The sequence below is a fragment of the Salvelinus namaycush genome, chromosome 23, assembly GCF_016432855.1.
Source record: "Salvelinus namaycush isolate Seneca chromosome 23, SaNama_1.0, whole genome shotgun sequence".
NCBI lineage: Eukaryota > Metazoa > Chordata > Actinopteri > Salmoniformes > Salmonidae > Salvelinus > Salvelinus namaycush.
The window spans coordinates 17,439,228-17,457,999 of record NC_052329.1 but is presented as its reverse complement, the minus strand read 5'-3'; the positions used below and the strand labels follow the sequence as shown (position 1 = coordinate 17,457,999).

General features: G+C 43.8%; 1 protein-coding gene across 1 annotated transcript; it reads left to right on the top strand.

Moving 5' to 3' along the window:
• The first annotated feature begins 400 nt into the window (after positions 1-400).
• On the top strand, positions 401-4,293 carry LOC120018858 (collagenase 3-like). Its single transcript, XM_038962078.1, has 9 exons — positions 401-579; positions 793-941; positions 1,175-1,300; positions 1,391-1,552; positions 3,148-3,268; positions 3,368-3,501; positions 3,672-3,831; positions 3,975-4,078; positions 4,193-4,293. The coding sequence occupies exons 1-9, from the start codon at positions 407-409 to the stop codon at positions 4,291-4,293; spliced, it is 1,230 nt and encodes a 409-aa protein (XP_038818006.1). The 5' UTR covers positions 401-406.
• The last annotated feature ends 14,479 nt before the right edge of the window (positions 4,294-18,772 follow it).

The window sequence follows — 18,772 nt, the reverse complement described above, 5'->3', positions numbered from 1 at the left end:
TAGCCGAGGTAAGCCAATTAAAGCTGTGGTTCTGATGTCCTTTTGTTTATCAATGTCTGTTTGGTGCACTGAATATTTACGTTTTAATATTGATTTTACACTTATCCTCATACTCGCAATAAGGATAAATGCGATAATGTATAGTATCAACAAAATGAGCATTGTTTTATTTAAACAAAATTGTTAATTGCATACAATATGCCAGACGTTGTTGAAATAATATAACCCCTCAAATTGAACCCTGTGTTTCTCTTGTGATTTTGCTCCTTAAATGACCATATTTAACAGCTACATATCATGAAGGTGTTAACTTATGTTATTGTTTCCTCTTCAGAAATACCTCCGCAAGTTCTACCACCTTCGAGCTGGACTTCAGGGAACCCCGACCCACAGGTCGTCAGATGCCATGCAGGCTAAGATCAGGGAGATGCAGTCCTTCTTCAACCTCCAAGTGACAGGGAGCCTGGACGCTAACACCCTGGAACTGATGAGCATGGCCAGGTGTGGTGTCCCTGACGTGGGGGAATACAACCACTTCCCCCGACACCTCAAATGGCAGAACACCAATGTGACCTTCAGGTGAGGCTTCTCAAACACTCTGGGTCATAGATTGTGTCATAACCCTAATTTGTGTTTTTTTTTATGGTATAGGTGTAATAATGTTAATTTACTCCACATACACCACATGACCTTGGAATCAATGGATATTATCAGCTTTCATTACTTTGGATAAAACTTGTCAAGTTTCTCTTGAATGAAGACATGTTTCCTCTCTCTTGAACGGTCCTTCAGAATAGTGAATTATACTCCTGATCTGAAGAAGGCAGATGTGGACAGAGCTATCCGTAATGCCTTCAACATCTGGGCTGACGTCACTCCTCTGACCTTCAAGAAACTGCACGAGGGGAAGGCTGACATCATGATAGCATTTGGGACAAAAGGTAGAACAATTTCTTTATTCTGGCCTGCAGTTGATAAACTATACAGAATATATGGAGAATATCTTGATTAGTTTGATAATCTTACTGTAGTTTTGTTCAACATTCAGTGAACATTGTTTCGAGTTGTGCAAGACCCTCTCATAGAATAAATTGATTGAATGCTGGCTTGCTGGCAACACTTACTGAAACCATCCTCAAACATATTTTTTTCCCTGGCCTTTTTTTTTCTTTAGAACATGGAGACTTCAACCCTTTTGACGGCCCTGACGGTCTCTTAGCCCATGCCTATCCCCCTGGCAGAGACATTGGAGGAGACACACACTTTGATGAAGATGAACATTGGTCAAAAGACTCAGATGGTAAATATTTGGTACATTTATGTGGGGGATCAAGGAAAATGTATGACATTTAATCAATGATTACTTACTGACATATTTCCTCCCCTGTAGCCTACAACCTTTTCCTGGTTGCCACTCATGAGTTTGGCCATGCTCTTGGCTTGTCCCATTCTTCTGATCCTGGAGCTCTGATGTACCCAGTCTACTCCTACAGCGAGGGCTATCCATTGTCTGAGGATGATGTCACCGGCATTCAAGCTCTTTATGGTCAGTGTTCCACTTATTAACCCAAACAGAAAATAGTTACAGATAATTAAGTCAAAAGAAAAGTCAAAAGTTTGGACACACCTACTCATTCCAGGGTTTTTCTTTATTTGTACTATTTTGTACATTGTAGAATAATAGTGAAGACATCAAAACTATGAAATAACACATATGGAATCATGTAGTAACCGAAAAAGTGTTAAACAAATAAAAACATATGTTATATTTGAGATTCTTCAAAGTAGCCTACCTTTGCCTTGATGACAGCTTTGCACACTCTTGGCATTCTCTCATCCAACTTCATGAGGTAGTCACCTGGAATGCATTTCAATTAACAGATGTGCCTTGTGGAATTTCTTTCCTTCTTAATGCGTTTGAGCCAATCAGTTGTGTTGTGACAAGGTAGGGGTGGTATACAGAAGATAGCCCTATTTGGTAAAAGACCGAGTCCATATTATGGCAAGAACATCTCAAATAAGCAAAGAGAAACGACAGTCCATCATTACTTTAAGACATGAAAGCTCTATGATGAAACTGTCTCTCTTGAGGACTGCCACAGGAAAGGAAGACCCAGAGTTACCTCTGCTGTAGAGGATAAGTTCATTAGAGTTACCAGCCTCAGAAATTGCAGCCCAAATAAATGCTTCACAGAGTTTAATAACAGACACATCTCAACATCAACTGTTCAGAGGAGACTGCGTGAATCAGGCCTTCATGGTCGAATTGTTGCAAAGAAACCACTACTAATGGATACCAATATGAAGAAGAGACTTGCTTTGGCCCAGAAACACGAACAATGAGATTCTTCGAAGTAGCCACCCGTTGCCTTGATGACAGCTTTGCACACTCTTGGCAAATTTTTGATTTTTGGTTCCAATCGCCTTGTCTTCGTGAGACGCAGAGTAGGTGAACGGATGATTTCCGCATGTGTGGTTCCCACTGTGAAGCATGGAGGAGGTGTGATGGTGTGGTGGTGCTTTGCTGGTGACACTGTCGGTGATTTATTTACAATTCAAGGCACACTTAACCAGCATGGCTACCACAGCATTCTGCAGCAGTACGCCATCCCATCTGGTTTGTGCTTAGTGGGACTATCATTTGTTTTTCAACAGGACAATGACCCAACACACCTCCAGGCTGTGTAAGGGCTATTTGACCAAGAAGGAGCATGATGGAGTTCTGCATCAGATGACCTGGCCTCCACAATCACCCGACCTCAACCCAATTGAGATGGTTTGGGATGAGTTGGACCGCAGAGCGAAGGAAAAGCAGCCAACAAGTGCTCAGCATGTGGGAACTCCTTCAAAACTGTTGGAAAAATATTCCAGGTGAAGCTGGTTGAGAGAATGCCAAGAGTGTGCAAAGTTGTCATCAAGGCAAAGGGTGACTACTTTGAAGAATCTCAAATATAAAATATATTTGGGTTTGTTTAACACTTTTTTGGTTACTACATGATTCCATATATGTCGTTTCATAGTTTTGATGTCTTCACTATTATTCTACAATGTAGAATGAGTAGGTGTGTCCAAACTTTTGACTGGTACTGTAATTCCACCCACTAGAGTCCTATTTTGAAACGTTCATTATGCGGTTCAATCCTTTAGGCCCGAACCCCAATCACAGGAAAGTGAAGCCCAAACCAGATGCCCCAAACAAATGTGACCCCATGTTGAGTTTTGATGCTGTTACTGAGCTCAGAGGAGAAACAATCATCTTCAAAGACAGGTAGGGAGTGTGTCCATTCATGAAAAAACTTTTCTGCACAAACTATAAGCTTAAAATTGACAAAATGTATGTGCGTTGATGTTTTCTATTTGATGACAGGTTCTACTGGCGTCTCCATCCTCAGTTTGCAGAGCCTGAGCAAACCCTGATCAAATCCACCTGGCCCTCCCTCCCCAACAAAGTGGATGCTGCCTATGAGTACCCTGAGAAAGACATGGTCTTCATATTCAGTGGTGAGTTACATGCTGGCAACACTGTTCACATAGTCCTCTGTCATTCTGAATATGCAATTACAGTTCTACTTTGCTCATTTTCGTCACATATACAGTAGATATCTAATAAAATTGATATCGGTGCAAGAGACATAGGTTAATTTTGTTGACAAATTTTAATATTTTTCCAGGTATTAGAATGTGGGCCCTGAACGGCTACAGCCTAGTGGAGGGCTACCCAAAATACATCCATCAACTGGGACTCCCCAAGGCCGTGCGGAGGGTGGATGCTGCTGTGTACATCCCAGACACCGGCAAGACCCTTCTGTTCTCTGAAGAGCAGTTCTGGAGGTAGGACGGTATGGTCTGGACTGGTCTGGTCTGGCTTGGTCTGGACTGGTCTGGCTTGGTTTGGTCTAGTCTTGTTGAGAGATGTTATCTGCAAACATAACTGTTCATTATAGGTTATAGTCTTGGTTGTGTCTTATTGACAGTTATGATGAGAAGACTAACACAATGGACAGTGGCTTCCCAAGATCCATTGAGATGGATTTCCCTGGAATGGCAGAGGAGGTGGATGCTGCCTTATATAAATATGGTATATCACAATCACTCATTTCAATAATATTCGTATGTAGTTTCCGTTGCATTTGCTTTGAATATATAATAAATAGCTCTCTCTAACAAATTCATCCTTTCTTTCTCCTTGCAGGATATTTGCATTTCTTCCATGAACATACACAGTTTGAATACAGTTACAGTGCAAGGAAGGTCATTCAGATTGTTAGGACAAACTCTTTTCTCAACTGCTGATCCACTGGTGGAGAACTACTGTTATTTGATGGGAAACGTACCAATAGGTCATTTGTGCTGGACACCTGTTTGTTTTTGTTATCTGTAACTCATCTCAAAGTACGCTGGAAAACTGCATGTAAAATGCATGTCTGAAGACTGAAGTAGGTGTAATATTTATTGGGAATGGGAAAATGGTTGGCTTATGCATCGAACAAATGCAGAAACCACTATGCAGGGTCTTGCTTTAGGGTATCAGAAAATGTGCATCATATTCACATTACTTGTTATAGTATTGAAGGGTGGGATAGAAACCACTCTGATATACTTTAGAATACTGTAATTGCATTTCTCTCTGTATGTAAATGTTACTTGGGGAAGTTACAGTAATGAGTTGCAGATCCACCAATAGGTGGCATTCAAGGACACCAAATCTAGAGTACGAGCTAATAATGCTTTTTATGGACTGTGAATGTTTTTACTACTAATTTTAATGACACATTTTCATGAATAAAATAATACGTGCAAATGGTATTGTTTGAGTGTTTGTGATTTAAATACTCTATAGCAACATTTAGAGTGAGACGTGTAGGCCCACATCATACTCAAAATAAGATTTTTCTGTAACAAGACAAAATGCATCTGTTTGGAAAAAAATATGGTAAGAGACATGATACGTTTGGTAAGAGATGTAGGAAAATAGATATAGGGATGGGAAGAGATGGGAATTTATGGGACCACGTTCTACACTGGGTGCTTGTTTTGGCAGGCGTTGTCATACTACCACAGAGTTTGATCTTGGATCATTGTGGTCAGGAAGTATACAAAATAGATAGAGCAGACTGCATAAAAGACTGCTTATGAATCACAAGTGCACACAAACCACCTACACAGCACCATGCCACGGTATTGAGTAACCAGCCACAACTGCCAAAATACTCCCTCTTTGTCATCAATACTGTAACAGGGATGACTTGGCAGCTGAGTTGGCATAGCTCTGCCATTCTGTTGTATGTATTGACTTTCCTGGCCCTCCCTGCTTGTTTTTACATGGATACATCCTTGTATTGCCATTGGCCAGACAGCAGTTCTAAGTTTACACCACAAGAGGGTGCTACGTCCACAACGTTTCCTGCAAGCTCAGTCTGAATCAGAGGAGGCTGGTGGAAGGAGTTATAGGAGCACGGGCTCATTGTAATGGCTGGAATGGAATTAATCCAACACATCAAACACATGGAAACCGCATTCCATTCCAGCCATTACAATGAGCTAGTCTTCCTATAACTCCTTCCACCAGCCTCCTCTGGTGTGAATGGTTGTTTACCGTGAGCTCAGTATGAATGGTGGTTTACTTTGAGCTCAGCCACCCAAACAAAAATGGCATACTCTGAGTAACATGTGTCACTTATTAAATGCTGTGATTCTTCCAAGAAAAGCTCTGCGTGTTAAGATGCAGCCACAGACCCACATACTATGCATCTTAGCTCAACTATGGGAAAATTGACAACCCTATCAGTGCCAAACTGTAGCAGCTTATGTTGCTCAAATGTTTTAGTTCGTTCTGTCAAGCCTTCCATAGCCTACACCTGTAGTAAAAAGTATAAATCAAGTCCATTGACAAAAACATATATGTTAGAGTGAGCAAATAGAGATTAAATCTAGTAGTTATATCCTTAGTACATGTTCTTGAGCTGAACTGATCAGAATGGTATATATGATGCATCAGTGAGTCAGCATGAGGCTTCTGAGGTCCAGACAGGCTCCGAGACTCTCCAAGGTGGAACAGTTGCGATCCAAGACTCCCAACAAAAATAGCAATGAAGCTTGTGAGTTTAAGAAACTTAATCTTTGGGCCGGACCATGTGGATGCAATTACAGAGCAGGCCCCTAGTCTTCTCGTTTCCTCGTTAGCTGCGTCACTGATTACTCTCAGACGAGCTCTGTTGTTGGCCGGTGGTACTTCCCTCTCCCCCGACCATAGCTAAGAAGATATAGGAAAATATCCATAAGGTCTCAAAATGATACAAAACCGGTCATGTTTCATATTGTTACCATCCTGATTCTTACTGATATTGACCATTTACTGTCTGTCATCAATGTGGAAATGTAACATGTAGCGTGATAACACAATGAAACACCTAAAGAAAATAACTTTCAAATGAAGGAATGAGTTGTGTTAAGAAAACACCTCAGGCAGAGTAAAGACCCACAAATAGTTAACTGCATGGATGTGTTCTATTGTGTCCTGCTGGAAGTAACTCCAGTCTTGGCACCTCTGATGGAAACCAGATGGGAGGAAAAGAAAGAGAGAGAGAGGCCATACAATCTCAGGATGTGTCCCTTTTCCTTAGGAAAAATCCCATCTCAGACCACCACTACTGAGAGTGATGCAAGCTCTTTAAACTTCACCCCCCCCCCCCCCTGTTCCCCGCAAGCAACACAGTTGGTGGAACTGATTATTTTGACAGTGAGTACGCATCAGGCCTGCTAGATTAGATAGGGTTTGGAAAGAGAAGAGAGTGTGAGGAATTCCTAGACAACAAACCAACATAACAACCACATAATAACATAACTCGCTTGTGTATTCAATTTGTCTGAACTATTAAATCACCCCCTCTTAACATACAGTACATGTTTTATTCATGTTTCTGTCATCTATGTAGTTTAGTGTTTTGTATGGAACAATCTTTCACCACACATCAAGTTCCCTATCAGGAATTAAATACCTGGGGTGACAGGTAGCCTAGTGGTTAGAGTGTTGGGCCAGCAACCGAAAGGTTCCTAGATTGAATCCCTGAGCTGACAAGGTAAAAATCTGTCGTTCTGCCCCTGAACAAGGCAGTTAACCCACTGTTCCTAGGCCATCATTGTAAATAAGAATTTGTTCTTAACTGACTTGCCTAGTTAAATAAAAAAATAAAAAATCTAATTGATTTGAATAAAGCCTGCCGGATTACAAGTACAAACATTTATGCACTCACTACTCTAAGTCGCTCTGGATAAGAGCGTCTGCTAGATGACTAAAATGTAAATGTAAATTGAATGAGATTATAATCTGCTGTATTCTGCAATACACATACCTGACGTGTACTGTATACAATGCCCTTCAAAAAATGTATCCTCAAATCAAATGTTATTTGTCACATGCACCGAATGCAACAAGTGCAGACCTTACTGTGAAATGCATAATTACAATCCATTATCCAACAATGCAATAAAATAAATAGAGTTGATAAAATATTACTTTTGTTTATTTAGTTTTAAAAAATTGAATCCATAAAAAAGTAACATATGCATTTACATAACAATAACGAGGTTATATATCAAATCAAATTCTATTTGTCACATGCGCCGAATACAGGTGTAGACCTTACAGTGAAATGCTTACTTACAAGCCCTTAACCAACAATGCAGTTTTAAGAAAATACCCACAAGGAAATTAAGAGATAAGTTTAACAATTAATTATAGAGCATAAGTAAATAACAATATCGGGGCTATATACAGAGGGTACGAGTTCAGAATCAATGTCAATGTGTGGGGGTACCGGTGTCGAGGTAATTGAGGTAATATGTACATGTAAGTCAAACCAAATTTATTTGTCACATACACATGTTTAGCAGATGTTAATGCTAGTGTAGAGAAATGCTTGTGTTCTAGTTCCGACAGTGCAGCAATATCTAACAAGTAATCTAACAATTCCCCAACAACTACCTAATACACACAAATCTAAAGGGGTTGAATGAGAATATGTACATGTAAGTACATGGATGAGCGATTGCCCGAGCGGCATAGGCAAGGTGCAACAGATGGTATAAATACAGTATATACATGTGATATGAGTAATGTAAGATATGTAAACATTATTAAAGTGGCCTTATTTAGAGTGGCATTGTATAAAGTGACTTGTGATCCATTTATTAAAGTGGCCAGTGATGGGGTCTCAATGTAGGCAGCAGCCTCTCTGAATTAGTGATTGCTGTCTGGGCCTTGAGATAGAAGCTGTTTTTCAGTCTCTCGGTCCCAGCTTTGATGCACCTGTATTGACCTCGCCTTCTGGATGGTAGCGGTGTGAACAGGCAGTGGCTTGGGTGGTTGATGTCCTTGATGATATATTTGGCCTTCCTCTGACATCGGGTGCTGTAGGTGTCATGGAGAGCAGGTAGTTTGCCCCCGGTGATGCGTTGTGCAGACCGCACCACCCTCTGGAGAGCCTGACAGGATGCTCTCGATTATGCATCTGTAAAAGTTTGTCAGGGTTTTGGGTGACAAGCCAACTTTCTTCAGCCTCCTGAGGTTGTAGAGGCGCTGTTGCACCTTCACATCACTGTGTGTGCGGGTGGACCATTTCAGTCTGTGATGTGTACACCAAGGAACTTAAAACTTTCCACCTTCTCCACTGCTGTCCCTTCGATGGGGATAAGAGGGTGCTCCCTCTGCTGTTCCCTGAAGTCCACGATCATCTCCTTCGTTTTGTTGACATTGAGTGAGAGGTTGTTTTCCTGACACCACACTCTGAGGGCCCTCACCTCGTCATTGTTGGTAATCAAGCCCACTACTGTTGTGTCATCTGCAAACTTGATGATTGAGTTGGAGGCATGCATGGCCACACAGTCGTGGGTGAACAGGGAGTACAGGAGGGGGCTGAGCACGCACCCTTGTGGGGCCCCAGTGTTGAGGGTCAGCGAAGTGGAGATGTTGTTTCCTACCTTCACCACCTGGGGGGGCCCATCAGAAAGTCAGGACCAATTGCACAGCGTGGGGTTGAGACCCAGGGCCTCCAGCTTGATGATGAGCTTGGAGGGTACTATGGTGTTGAATGCTGAGCTGAAGTCAATGAACAGCATTCTTACATAGGTATTCCTCTTGTCCAGATGGGATAGGGCAGTGTGCAGTGTGATGGCGATTGCGTTGTCTGTGGACCTGTTGGGGAGGTATGCAAACTGAAGTGGGTCTAGGGTGGCCGGTAAGCTGGAGGTGATATGATCCTTGACTAGTCTCTCAAAGCACTTCATGATGACAGAAGTGAGTGCTACGGGGCGGTAGTCATTTAGTTCAGTTATCTTTGCCTTCTTGGGTACAGAAACAATGGTAGACATCTTGAAGCATGTGGGGACAACAGACTGGGATAGGGAGCAACTGAATATGTCCGTAAACACACAAGCCAGCTGTTCTGCGCATGCTCTGAGGATGCGGCTTGGGATGGAGTCTGGGCCATCAGTCTTGCGAGAGTAAACACGTTTAAATGTTTTACTCACGTCAGCCACGGACGGGGCAGTGATGGTGGCACTATATTATCCTCAAAGCGGGCCAAGAAGGTGTTTAGTTTGTCTGGAAGCGGGACGTCGGTGGCTGGTTTTCTTTTTGTAGACCGTGATTTCCAGTGGACCCTGCCACATACGTCTCGTGTCTGAGCCATTGAATTGTGACTCCACCTTGTCCCTGTACTGGCATTTTGCTTGTTTGATTGCCTTGCGGATGAAATAACTACACTGTTTATTTTCAATCATATTCCCAGACCTCTTTCCATGGTTAAATGCGGTGGATTGCGCTTTCAGTTTTGAGCGAATGCCGCCATCCATCCAGGCAACCCTTGCTCTAATTTCATCTACCTTGTTGTCAAGAGACTGAACATTGGCTAGTAGTATAATCGGGAGCAGTGGGTGATGTGCACGCCAATGGAGCCTGACCAGGTGGCCGCTTCATCTGCCCCATCTGCAGCGCCGTTGTTTTGGGTCAACTACTGGAATTAGATCCATTGTCCTGGGTGGTGGTCCGAACAGTGGATCTGCTTCGGGAAAGTCGTATTCCTGGTCTTGATGTTGGTAAGTTTACGTTGCTCTTATATCGAATAGTTATTCCCAGCTGTATGTAATAGACTTAAGATTTCCTGGGGTAACAATGTAAGAAATAATACATAAAAAAACAAAATACTGCATAGTTTCCTAAGAACTGGAAGGTGGAGTTATTAAAGTGACTATAAATAGATAATAACAGAGAGTAGCAGCAGCGTTCCGGGGGGGGAGGCAATGCAAATAGTCTGGGTAGCCATTTGATTAGCTGTTCAGGAGTCTTATGGCTTGAGGGTAGAAGCTATTTAGGAGCCTCTTGGACCTAGTCTTGGCGCTCCGGTACCGCTTGCGGTGCTGTAGCAGAGAGAACAATCTATGACTAGGGTGGCCTTGCGGTCAGAGGCCGAGCAGCTGCTATACCAGGCAGTGATGCAACCCGTCAGGATGCTCGATGGTGCAGCTGTAAAACCTTTTGATGATCTGAGGACCCATGCCAAATCATTTCAGTCTCCTGAGGGTGAATAGGTTTTGTCGTGCCCTCTTCACGACTGTCTTGGTGTGCTTGGATCATTTTAGTTTGTTGGTGATGTAAACGCCAAGGAACTTGAAGCTCTCAACCTGCTCCACTACAGCCCCGTCGATGAGAATGGGGGCAAGCTCGGTCCTCCTTTTCCTGTAGTCTACAATCATCTCCTTTGTCTTGATCACGTTGAGGGAGAAGTTGTTGTCCTTGCACCACACGGTCAGGTCTCTGACCTCCTCCCTATAGGCTGTCTCATTGCTGTCAGTGATCAGTCCTACCACTGCTGTGTTGTCAGCAAACTTAATGATGGTGTTGGAGTTGTGCCTGGCAGTGCAGTCATGAGTGAACAGGGAGTACAGGATTGGGCTGAGCACGCATCCCTGACTACCCTTACCACCTGGAGGCAGCCCGTCAGGAAGTCAAGGATCCAGTTGCAGAGGGAGGTGTTTAGTCCCAGGGTCCTTAGCTTAGTGATGAGCTTTGAGGGCACTATGGTGTTGAACACTGAGCTGTAGTCAATGAACAGCATTCTCACATAAACTCAGCAAAACAAGAAACGTCCTCTCAGTGTCAACTGCATTTATTTTCAGCAAACTTAACATGTGTAAATATTTGTATGAACATAACAAGATTCAACAACTGAGACATAAACTGAACAAGTTCCACAGACATGTGACTAGCAGAAATTGAATAATGTGTCCCTGAACAAAGGGGGAGGGTCAAAATCAAAAGTAACAGTCAGTATCTGGTGTGGCCACCAGCTGCATTAAGTACTGCAGTGCATCTCCTCCTCATGGACTGCACCAGATTTGCCAGTTCTTGCTGTGAGATGTTACCCTACTCTTCCACCAAGGCACGTGCAAGTTCCCCGACATTTCAGTGGGGAATGGCCCTAGCCCTCACCCTAAAATCCAACAGGTCCCAGACGTGCTCAATGGGATTGAGATCTGGGCTCTTCACTGGCCATGGCAGAACACTGAAATTCCTGTCTTGCAGGAAATAAGGCACAAAACGAGCAGTATAGCTGGTGGCATTGTCATGCTGGAGGGTCATGTCAGGATGAATCTGCAGGAAGGGTACCACATGAGGGAGGAGGATGTCTTCCTTAATACGCACAGCGTTGAGATTGCCTGCAATGACAACAAGCTCAGTCAGATGATGCTGTGACACACCGCCCCAGACCATGACGAACCCTCTACCTCCAAATCGATCCCGCTCCAGAGTACAGGCCTCGGTGTAATGCTCATTCCTTCGACGATAAACGCAAATCCCACCATCACCCCTGGTGAGACAAAACCGCGACTCGTCAGTGAAGAGCACTTTTTGCCAGTCCTGTCTGGTCCAGCGACAGTGGGTTTGTGCCCATAGGTGACGTTGTTTTGCGGTGATGTCTTGTGAGGACCTGCCTTACAACAGGCCTACAAGCCCTCAGTCCAGCCTCTCTCGGCATATTGCAGACAGTCTGAGCATTGATGGAGGGATTGTGTGTTTCTGGTGTAACTCGGGCAGTTGTTGTTGCCATCCTGTACCTGTCCCGCTTGGTGTGATGTTCGGATGTACCCATCCTGTGCAGGTGTTGCTACACATGTTCTGCCACTGCGAGGATGATCAGCTGTCCATCCTGTCTCCCTGTAACGCTGTCTTAAACGTCTCACAGTATGGACATTGCAATTTATTGCCCTGGCCTCATCTGCAATCCTCATGCCTCCTTACAGCATGCCTAAGGCACGTTCACGCAGATGAGCAGGGACCCTGGACATCTTTCTTTTGGTGTTTTTCTGAGTCAGTAGAAAGGCCTCTTTAATGTCCTAAGTTTCCTTCTTTTGCTGAGTTTTGGTATTCCTTTTGTCCAGGTGTGAAAGGGCAGTGTGGAGTGCTGCTGATCTGTTGGTGCGTTATGCAAATTGGAGTGGGTTTAGGGTTTCTGGGATAATAGTGTTGTTGTGAGCCATGACCAGCCTTTCAAAGCGTTTCATGGCTACAGACGTGAGTGCTATGGGTCGGTAGTCATTTTTGCAGGATACCTTCGAGTTCTTGGCCACAGGGACAATGGTGGTCTGTTTGAAACATGTTGGTATTACAGACTCAGACGAGAGAGGTTGAAAATGTCAGTGAAGACACTTGCCAGTTGGTCAGCGCATGCTCGGAGCACACGCCCTGGTAATCCGCCTGGCCCTGCGGCCTTGTGAATGTTGACCTGTTTGAAAGTCTTACTCACATTGACTGCGGAGAGCGTGATCACACAGTTGTCCGGAACAGTTGATGCTCTCATGCATGTTTCAGTGTTACTTGCCTCGAAGCGAGCATAGAAGTTATTTAGCTTATCTGGTAGGCTTGTGTCACTGGGCAGCTCTCGGCAGTTTTCCCTTTGTAGTCTGTAATAGTTTACAAGCCCTGCCACATTCGACAAGCGTCGGAGTCAGTGTAGTACGATTCGATCTTCATACTATATTGACGCTTTGCCTGTATTATGGTTCGTCGGAGGGCATAGCGGGATTTCTTATAATCTTCCGTGTTAGAGTCCCGCTCCTTGAAAGCGGTAGCTCTACCCTTTAGCTCAGTGCGAATGTTGCCTGTAACCCATGGCTTCATGTTGGGGTATGTACGTACAGTCATTGTAGGGAAGACTTCCTCGATGCACTTATCGATAAAGCCAGTGACTGATGTGGGGTACTCCTCAATGCCATCGGAAGAATCCCGGAACATATTCCAGTCTGTGCTAGCAAAACAGTCCTGTAGTTTAGCATCTGCTTCATCGGACCACTTTTTTTAATAGACCGAGTCACTGGTGCTTCCTGCTTTAGGTTTTGCTTGTAAGCAAGAATCAGGAGGATAGAATTATGATCAGTTTTGCCAAATGGAGGGCAAGGGAGAGCTTTGTACGTGTCTCTGTGTGTGGAGTAAAGGTGGTCTAGAATTGTTTTCCTCTAGTTGCACATTTAACATGCTGATAGAAATTAGGTAAAACTGATTTAAGTTTCCCTGCGTTAAAGTCCCCAGCCACTAGGAGTGCCACCTCTGGATGAGCGTTTCCCTGTTTGCTTATGGTGGTATACAGCTCATTGAGTGCGGTTTTAGTGCCAGCATCGGTCTGTGGTGGTATGTAGACAGCTATGAAAAATACAGATGAAAACTCTAGGTAGATAGTGTGGTCTACAGCTTATCGTGAGATACTCTACCTCAGGCGAGCAAAACCCAGAGACTTCCTTAGATATCGTGCACCAGCTGTTGTTCACATATATGCATAGGCCCCCGACCCGTGTCTTACCAGCGGCTGCTGTTCTGTTCTGCCGATGGAGTGTATAACCCACAAGCTGTATGTTCTTAATGTCGTCATTCTGCCACGACTCGGTGAACCATACAATATTACAGTTTTTAATGTGGGATATATGTGCTTTCAGCTCGTCCCATTTATTTTCCAGCGATTGAATATTAGCTAGCAGGACGGAAGGCAAGGGCAGATTAGCTACTCGTCGCTCGTCCTCACAAGGCACCCAGATCTTTTTCCACAAAATCTCAGTTTCCTTCTCCAGCAAATCATGGGGATCTGGGCCTGGTCGGGTGTCTGTAGTAGTATATCCCTCCCGTCTGACTCATTGAAGAAGAACTCTTCGTCCAGTTTGAGGTGAGCAATTACAGTTCTGATGTCCAGAAGCTCTTTTCGATCATAAGAGATGAACAATGCGAAAAAACAAACAAAATAGCATGCTTGGGTGAAAGCCGATAAGACGGCAGCCCTTCCCTCCGGCTCCATCGTGACAAATGTTTTATTTAAAAAAAATGGTACGGAGTTAGTGTGCGGGGGTACAGGATAGTCGAGATTATTTGTAAAGTAATGTCAATGTTGATAGTCGGTTGGCCATTGGATTAGTTGTTCAGAAGTCTTTTGGCTTGGGGGTAGAAGCTGTTAAGGAACCTTTTGGTCCTAGACTTGGTGCTCCGGGACCGCTTGCCATGCGCTAGCAGAGAGAACAGTCTATGACTTGGGGACTGGAGTCTTTGACAATTTTTTGGGGCCTTCCTCTGACACCGCCTAGTATATAGGTCCTGGATGGCAGGAAGCTTGGCCCCAGTGATGTACTGGGCCATATGCACTACCCTCTGTAGTGCCTTACGGTCAGATGCTGAGCAGTTGCCATACCAAGCTGTGATTCAACCGGCCAGGATGCTCTCGATGGTGCAGCTGTAGAACTTTTTGAGGATCTGGAGACCCATGTCAAATCTCTCCAGTCTCCTGAGGGAGAAAAGGTGCTGTCGTGCCCTCTTCACAACTGTCTTGATGTGTTTGGACCATGATAGTTTGTTGGTGATGTGGACACCAAGGAACTTGAAACTCTCGATCCGCTCCACTTCAGTCCCATTGGCCCTCCTTTTTCTGTAGTCCACTGTCGGCTCCTTTGTCTTGATCACGTTGAGAGAGAGGTTGTTGTCCTGGCACCACACTGCCAGGTCTTTGACCTCCTCCCTATAGGCTGTCTCATCATTGTCAGAGATCAGTCCTACCACTGCTGTGTTGTCAGCAAACTTAATGATGGTGTTGGAGTCGTGCTTGGCCACACAGTCGTGGGTGAACAGGGAGTACAGGAGGGGACTAAGCACGCATCCCTGAGGGGCCCCAGTGTCCAGGATCCAGTTGCAGAGGGAGGTATTTAGTTCCAGGGTCCTTAGCTTAGTGATGAACTTTGTGGGCACTATGGTGTTGAACGCTGAGCTGTAGTCAATGAATAGTTAATTCTAATATGATGCTGACAGAGCCAATAGCTCTCTTTCCCATCAGGCCCAGCCCAGCCAGCTGGACAGGTCATGCTCTCTGGAGGCAGTTGGAAGGAAATTCTAACAGCAATTTTAAACGCTGTCCCTGAATAAGACCCATAGAGAAGAGCCAGAAAAGAGACATTGTGAGTTGTACATGACATTATTTTCCCCAAAATAGGGCTTTGACTTTTGACTTGAATTTAAGAGAGTATTACAGACATCTCATTCACAGAGGCAACGTGGATTATTTTAATACATTAGCGTTATCAGTTCTGCTTTATCATGCATAAATACATTATTATTTGATCACAGGCAATAATGAGTCACCTGTGTAACAAACTCATAGGGTCATGAGGAACATTCTAATTTGCCACTTTGCCCATGTTCAAAGTCGTAACACTACTGCCATCGTCTTGCAAATGGTAACATCCTGCATGAATTTGTTTCTTCAGAAATTCACTTTTTTAAAGTTTTGTTTAGTGAACAGTAGGTCAGAACAGGTTGGTTACCATACCCAAACAGTCTACATACCAGCCCGTTTGTTCGTCCCAGTTTGAAGGCTAGAGCTTGGTTTAGGCTGCTGATAGTGACTCTGCTTTCATGTTGATAAAGAAAACCTTCAGTGAAGGGAGAATCTCTGGCTAAAAACTCTCAAAGACACATTCTTTGATGTTCTTTGCATGTTCGCCACAGACACATCAATCAGAGATTATCCTGAACAGAATGTTAACAAAGTGGTGAGTCTCATTGCCTCAGTTACTCAAATCAGAGGGATCTTCATAGGCTAGTGTACAATAGTTATTGTAGTACTTTTATTATAATGGCAAATCAAGTTTTAAATATACAAAGGAAGTGTCTGGCATGGGGATTTGTGGTTGAAATCCCTGTAAACTGCTCTTTGGCCTTCGGCTAAGAATTTGGAAGGCTAATTCTCATCCGCGTACTATTATTCAAAACTATGTATAAAGGCCATACAAAACAAATAACAAAGATTGGATTTGAGGTATCTAACAATGTGAGCTGCATTCCAAAATGCAGCACTGGTCTCCAGCCAATTTGATTTTGGAATGAAATATGATCAACATAATGTTCATGTAGTGGCAGGTAGCCCAGCGGTTAGGAGCGATGGGCCAGTAACCGAAAGGTCGCTGGTTCGAATCCCCAAGCCGACTAGGTGAAAAATCTGTTGATGTGCCCTTGAGCAAGGCACTTAATAATGATTGTTCCTGTAAGTTGCTCTGGATAAGTGTGTCTGCTAAACTGATGACTGGATACCATAGCCTACATTGTATCTAATGTCACAGAAATTAACACCAGAAAGCAAACCACACAAGTCCAGTAAGTCTGTTGTAGTTGTCTGACACGACAATGGCACGTCCTCACAACCCGTAACATAGTGTGTCAGCTCCCATTGTTGCCCTGCATAGAAGCCCTAAACATTGTGTTCATTCACCCACTGTTTCCTGCCAGGCAGCAAACAATATCAGGTTGGCCTGTGCTGTCTAAACAAACCCCAGCTTTATGAGGAAAGAAATATCCTTTTCCCTTGAACTGCGGCAATCCTCTAAGGCCATACAAATCCTGCAGTTTACAGAGAACCATGGAGCAATAAGCTATGTGAGCTAAATGAATTAGCTGCTTCAATAACTCTCTGCTCTAGAGGATCTGTCCGTTTTAAGGTCAGATTGCATCTGTCTGATAGCGGTTCAAGCGAGCGTGGAGAAGTTAATAAAGACACCCTGGTCTTGCATGCCTGAACTAATTACACACCCCAAAAGCTCCCTCCCTTTGTAGTAATTACATCTCAGAGCCAAACCACTGTGGCACAGGAGCCTGTGGAGGACACAATTATTACCTCTCTGGCCTATTTCAATCAACCCAAATAACCAATAAGGATAATAAGAACCCTTACCCTATAAAAGTCTTATGAGCAGGTCAGAGGTAGATGATGTGCACACACCTGCTCGGGTGCTGTATCATTCCCACAGTCCGTGAGAATAAGGTTTTTGCAGCTTGTTTGCCAATCTATTTTACCCTCCCTTGTTACAGCTGTATTATTGTGCAAAAGGTGATAAACTATCCTACATGAAATAGGGCAGTGTAACCAATTTCTCCACAGGACCTGCTACAGTGGGTCATTTACTGACTGTTTAGAGTCATGTCTAAAGCCTTGAGCTGGCTGATTGTGTTTCTGATCGTATCGCTTTAGCTCTCTCACAGGAAACAGAAAACAACCCTTCGTGGCTTACATGTCCCAATTTCAACTCCAGCAGAGGTAACCGTAAAAGGGCAAATGTATTCATGTAGTTTCTTCTTCTACTGTACTGTATGTGTCATTGTAGTAGGGCTAAGAGATTCAAAAAGTGGGTCATCCATCAACACATGGGCTAAAGCGGAACAAAGAAGGCACTTCATGTGTGATTATTAATAGGCCAGCTCCTTGGATCTGATCTACCCGTGGGTTTAACATCATCACATTTCCTATTCACATGACATTAGAGACGGAAGAGGAAGCGAGATCTCAATCACTCCTTTTTTTCTGGTTCGTATACAGTCAATGAACTAAGCAGACCAGACCCAGCTGCTAATGCATTGGTGCCTATGGGAAAGCCATCCTTTAAGCAGACCAGACCCAGCTGCTAATGCATTGGTGCCTATGGGAAAGCCATCCTTTAAGCAGACCGGAATTGTGACATTTTTCTTTCAATCGTAAACGGCCTGAGTTATCCACCATCTTTGTGGAATGCTTCTCTGTCTCTCTTGCTGAGATTCCCTAAAAACACACCACTTCGATTCAGCTACCACCAGAAGTCACTTTTTTTGCAGCAGGTTAGGAGAATTAGGTTCAGGTTATGAAAGGGTTAGTGAAAATGCTCTACTAATCTGCTAGGAAAAGACACTTCCAGTTGTAGCTGTATCGAAGTGGCATGTTTTTAAGGAGTCCCCTCTCTTGTTGGCAATAGATGTATAACTTCCTACTGTCAGGTGACCGGCCAATCAAAATCCTCATCCAGGCTGTATCACATCCGGCCGTGATTGGGAGTCCCATAGGGCGGCGGACAATTGGCCCAGCGTCGTCCGGGTTTGGCCGGGGTAGGCCGTCATGGTAAATAAGAATTTGTTTTTAACTGACTTGCCCAGCTAAATAAAGGTTAAATATTTGTTGTTGTTGTTATAGTCAAGCCATATCCAGAGGCAAAGAGATTATGTAGATAACTGGGCGATTGGTAAGGGTGCTGCTGTGGTCTTTAAAATATATTTTGCCAAAACATGACATTAGTTCAGTGCAATACAAATGCCAATACGATATATTGTATGTATGCAGATAGCTACTGTAGCAGATAGCTACTTAGCAACCACTCCTAGACATCCAGGTTACAGTATGATCATTTTCTGTGAATTCCACATTATGTTACTCTATTTGTCAGATGA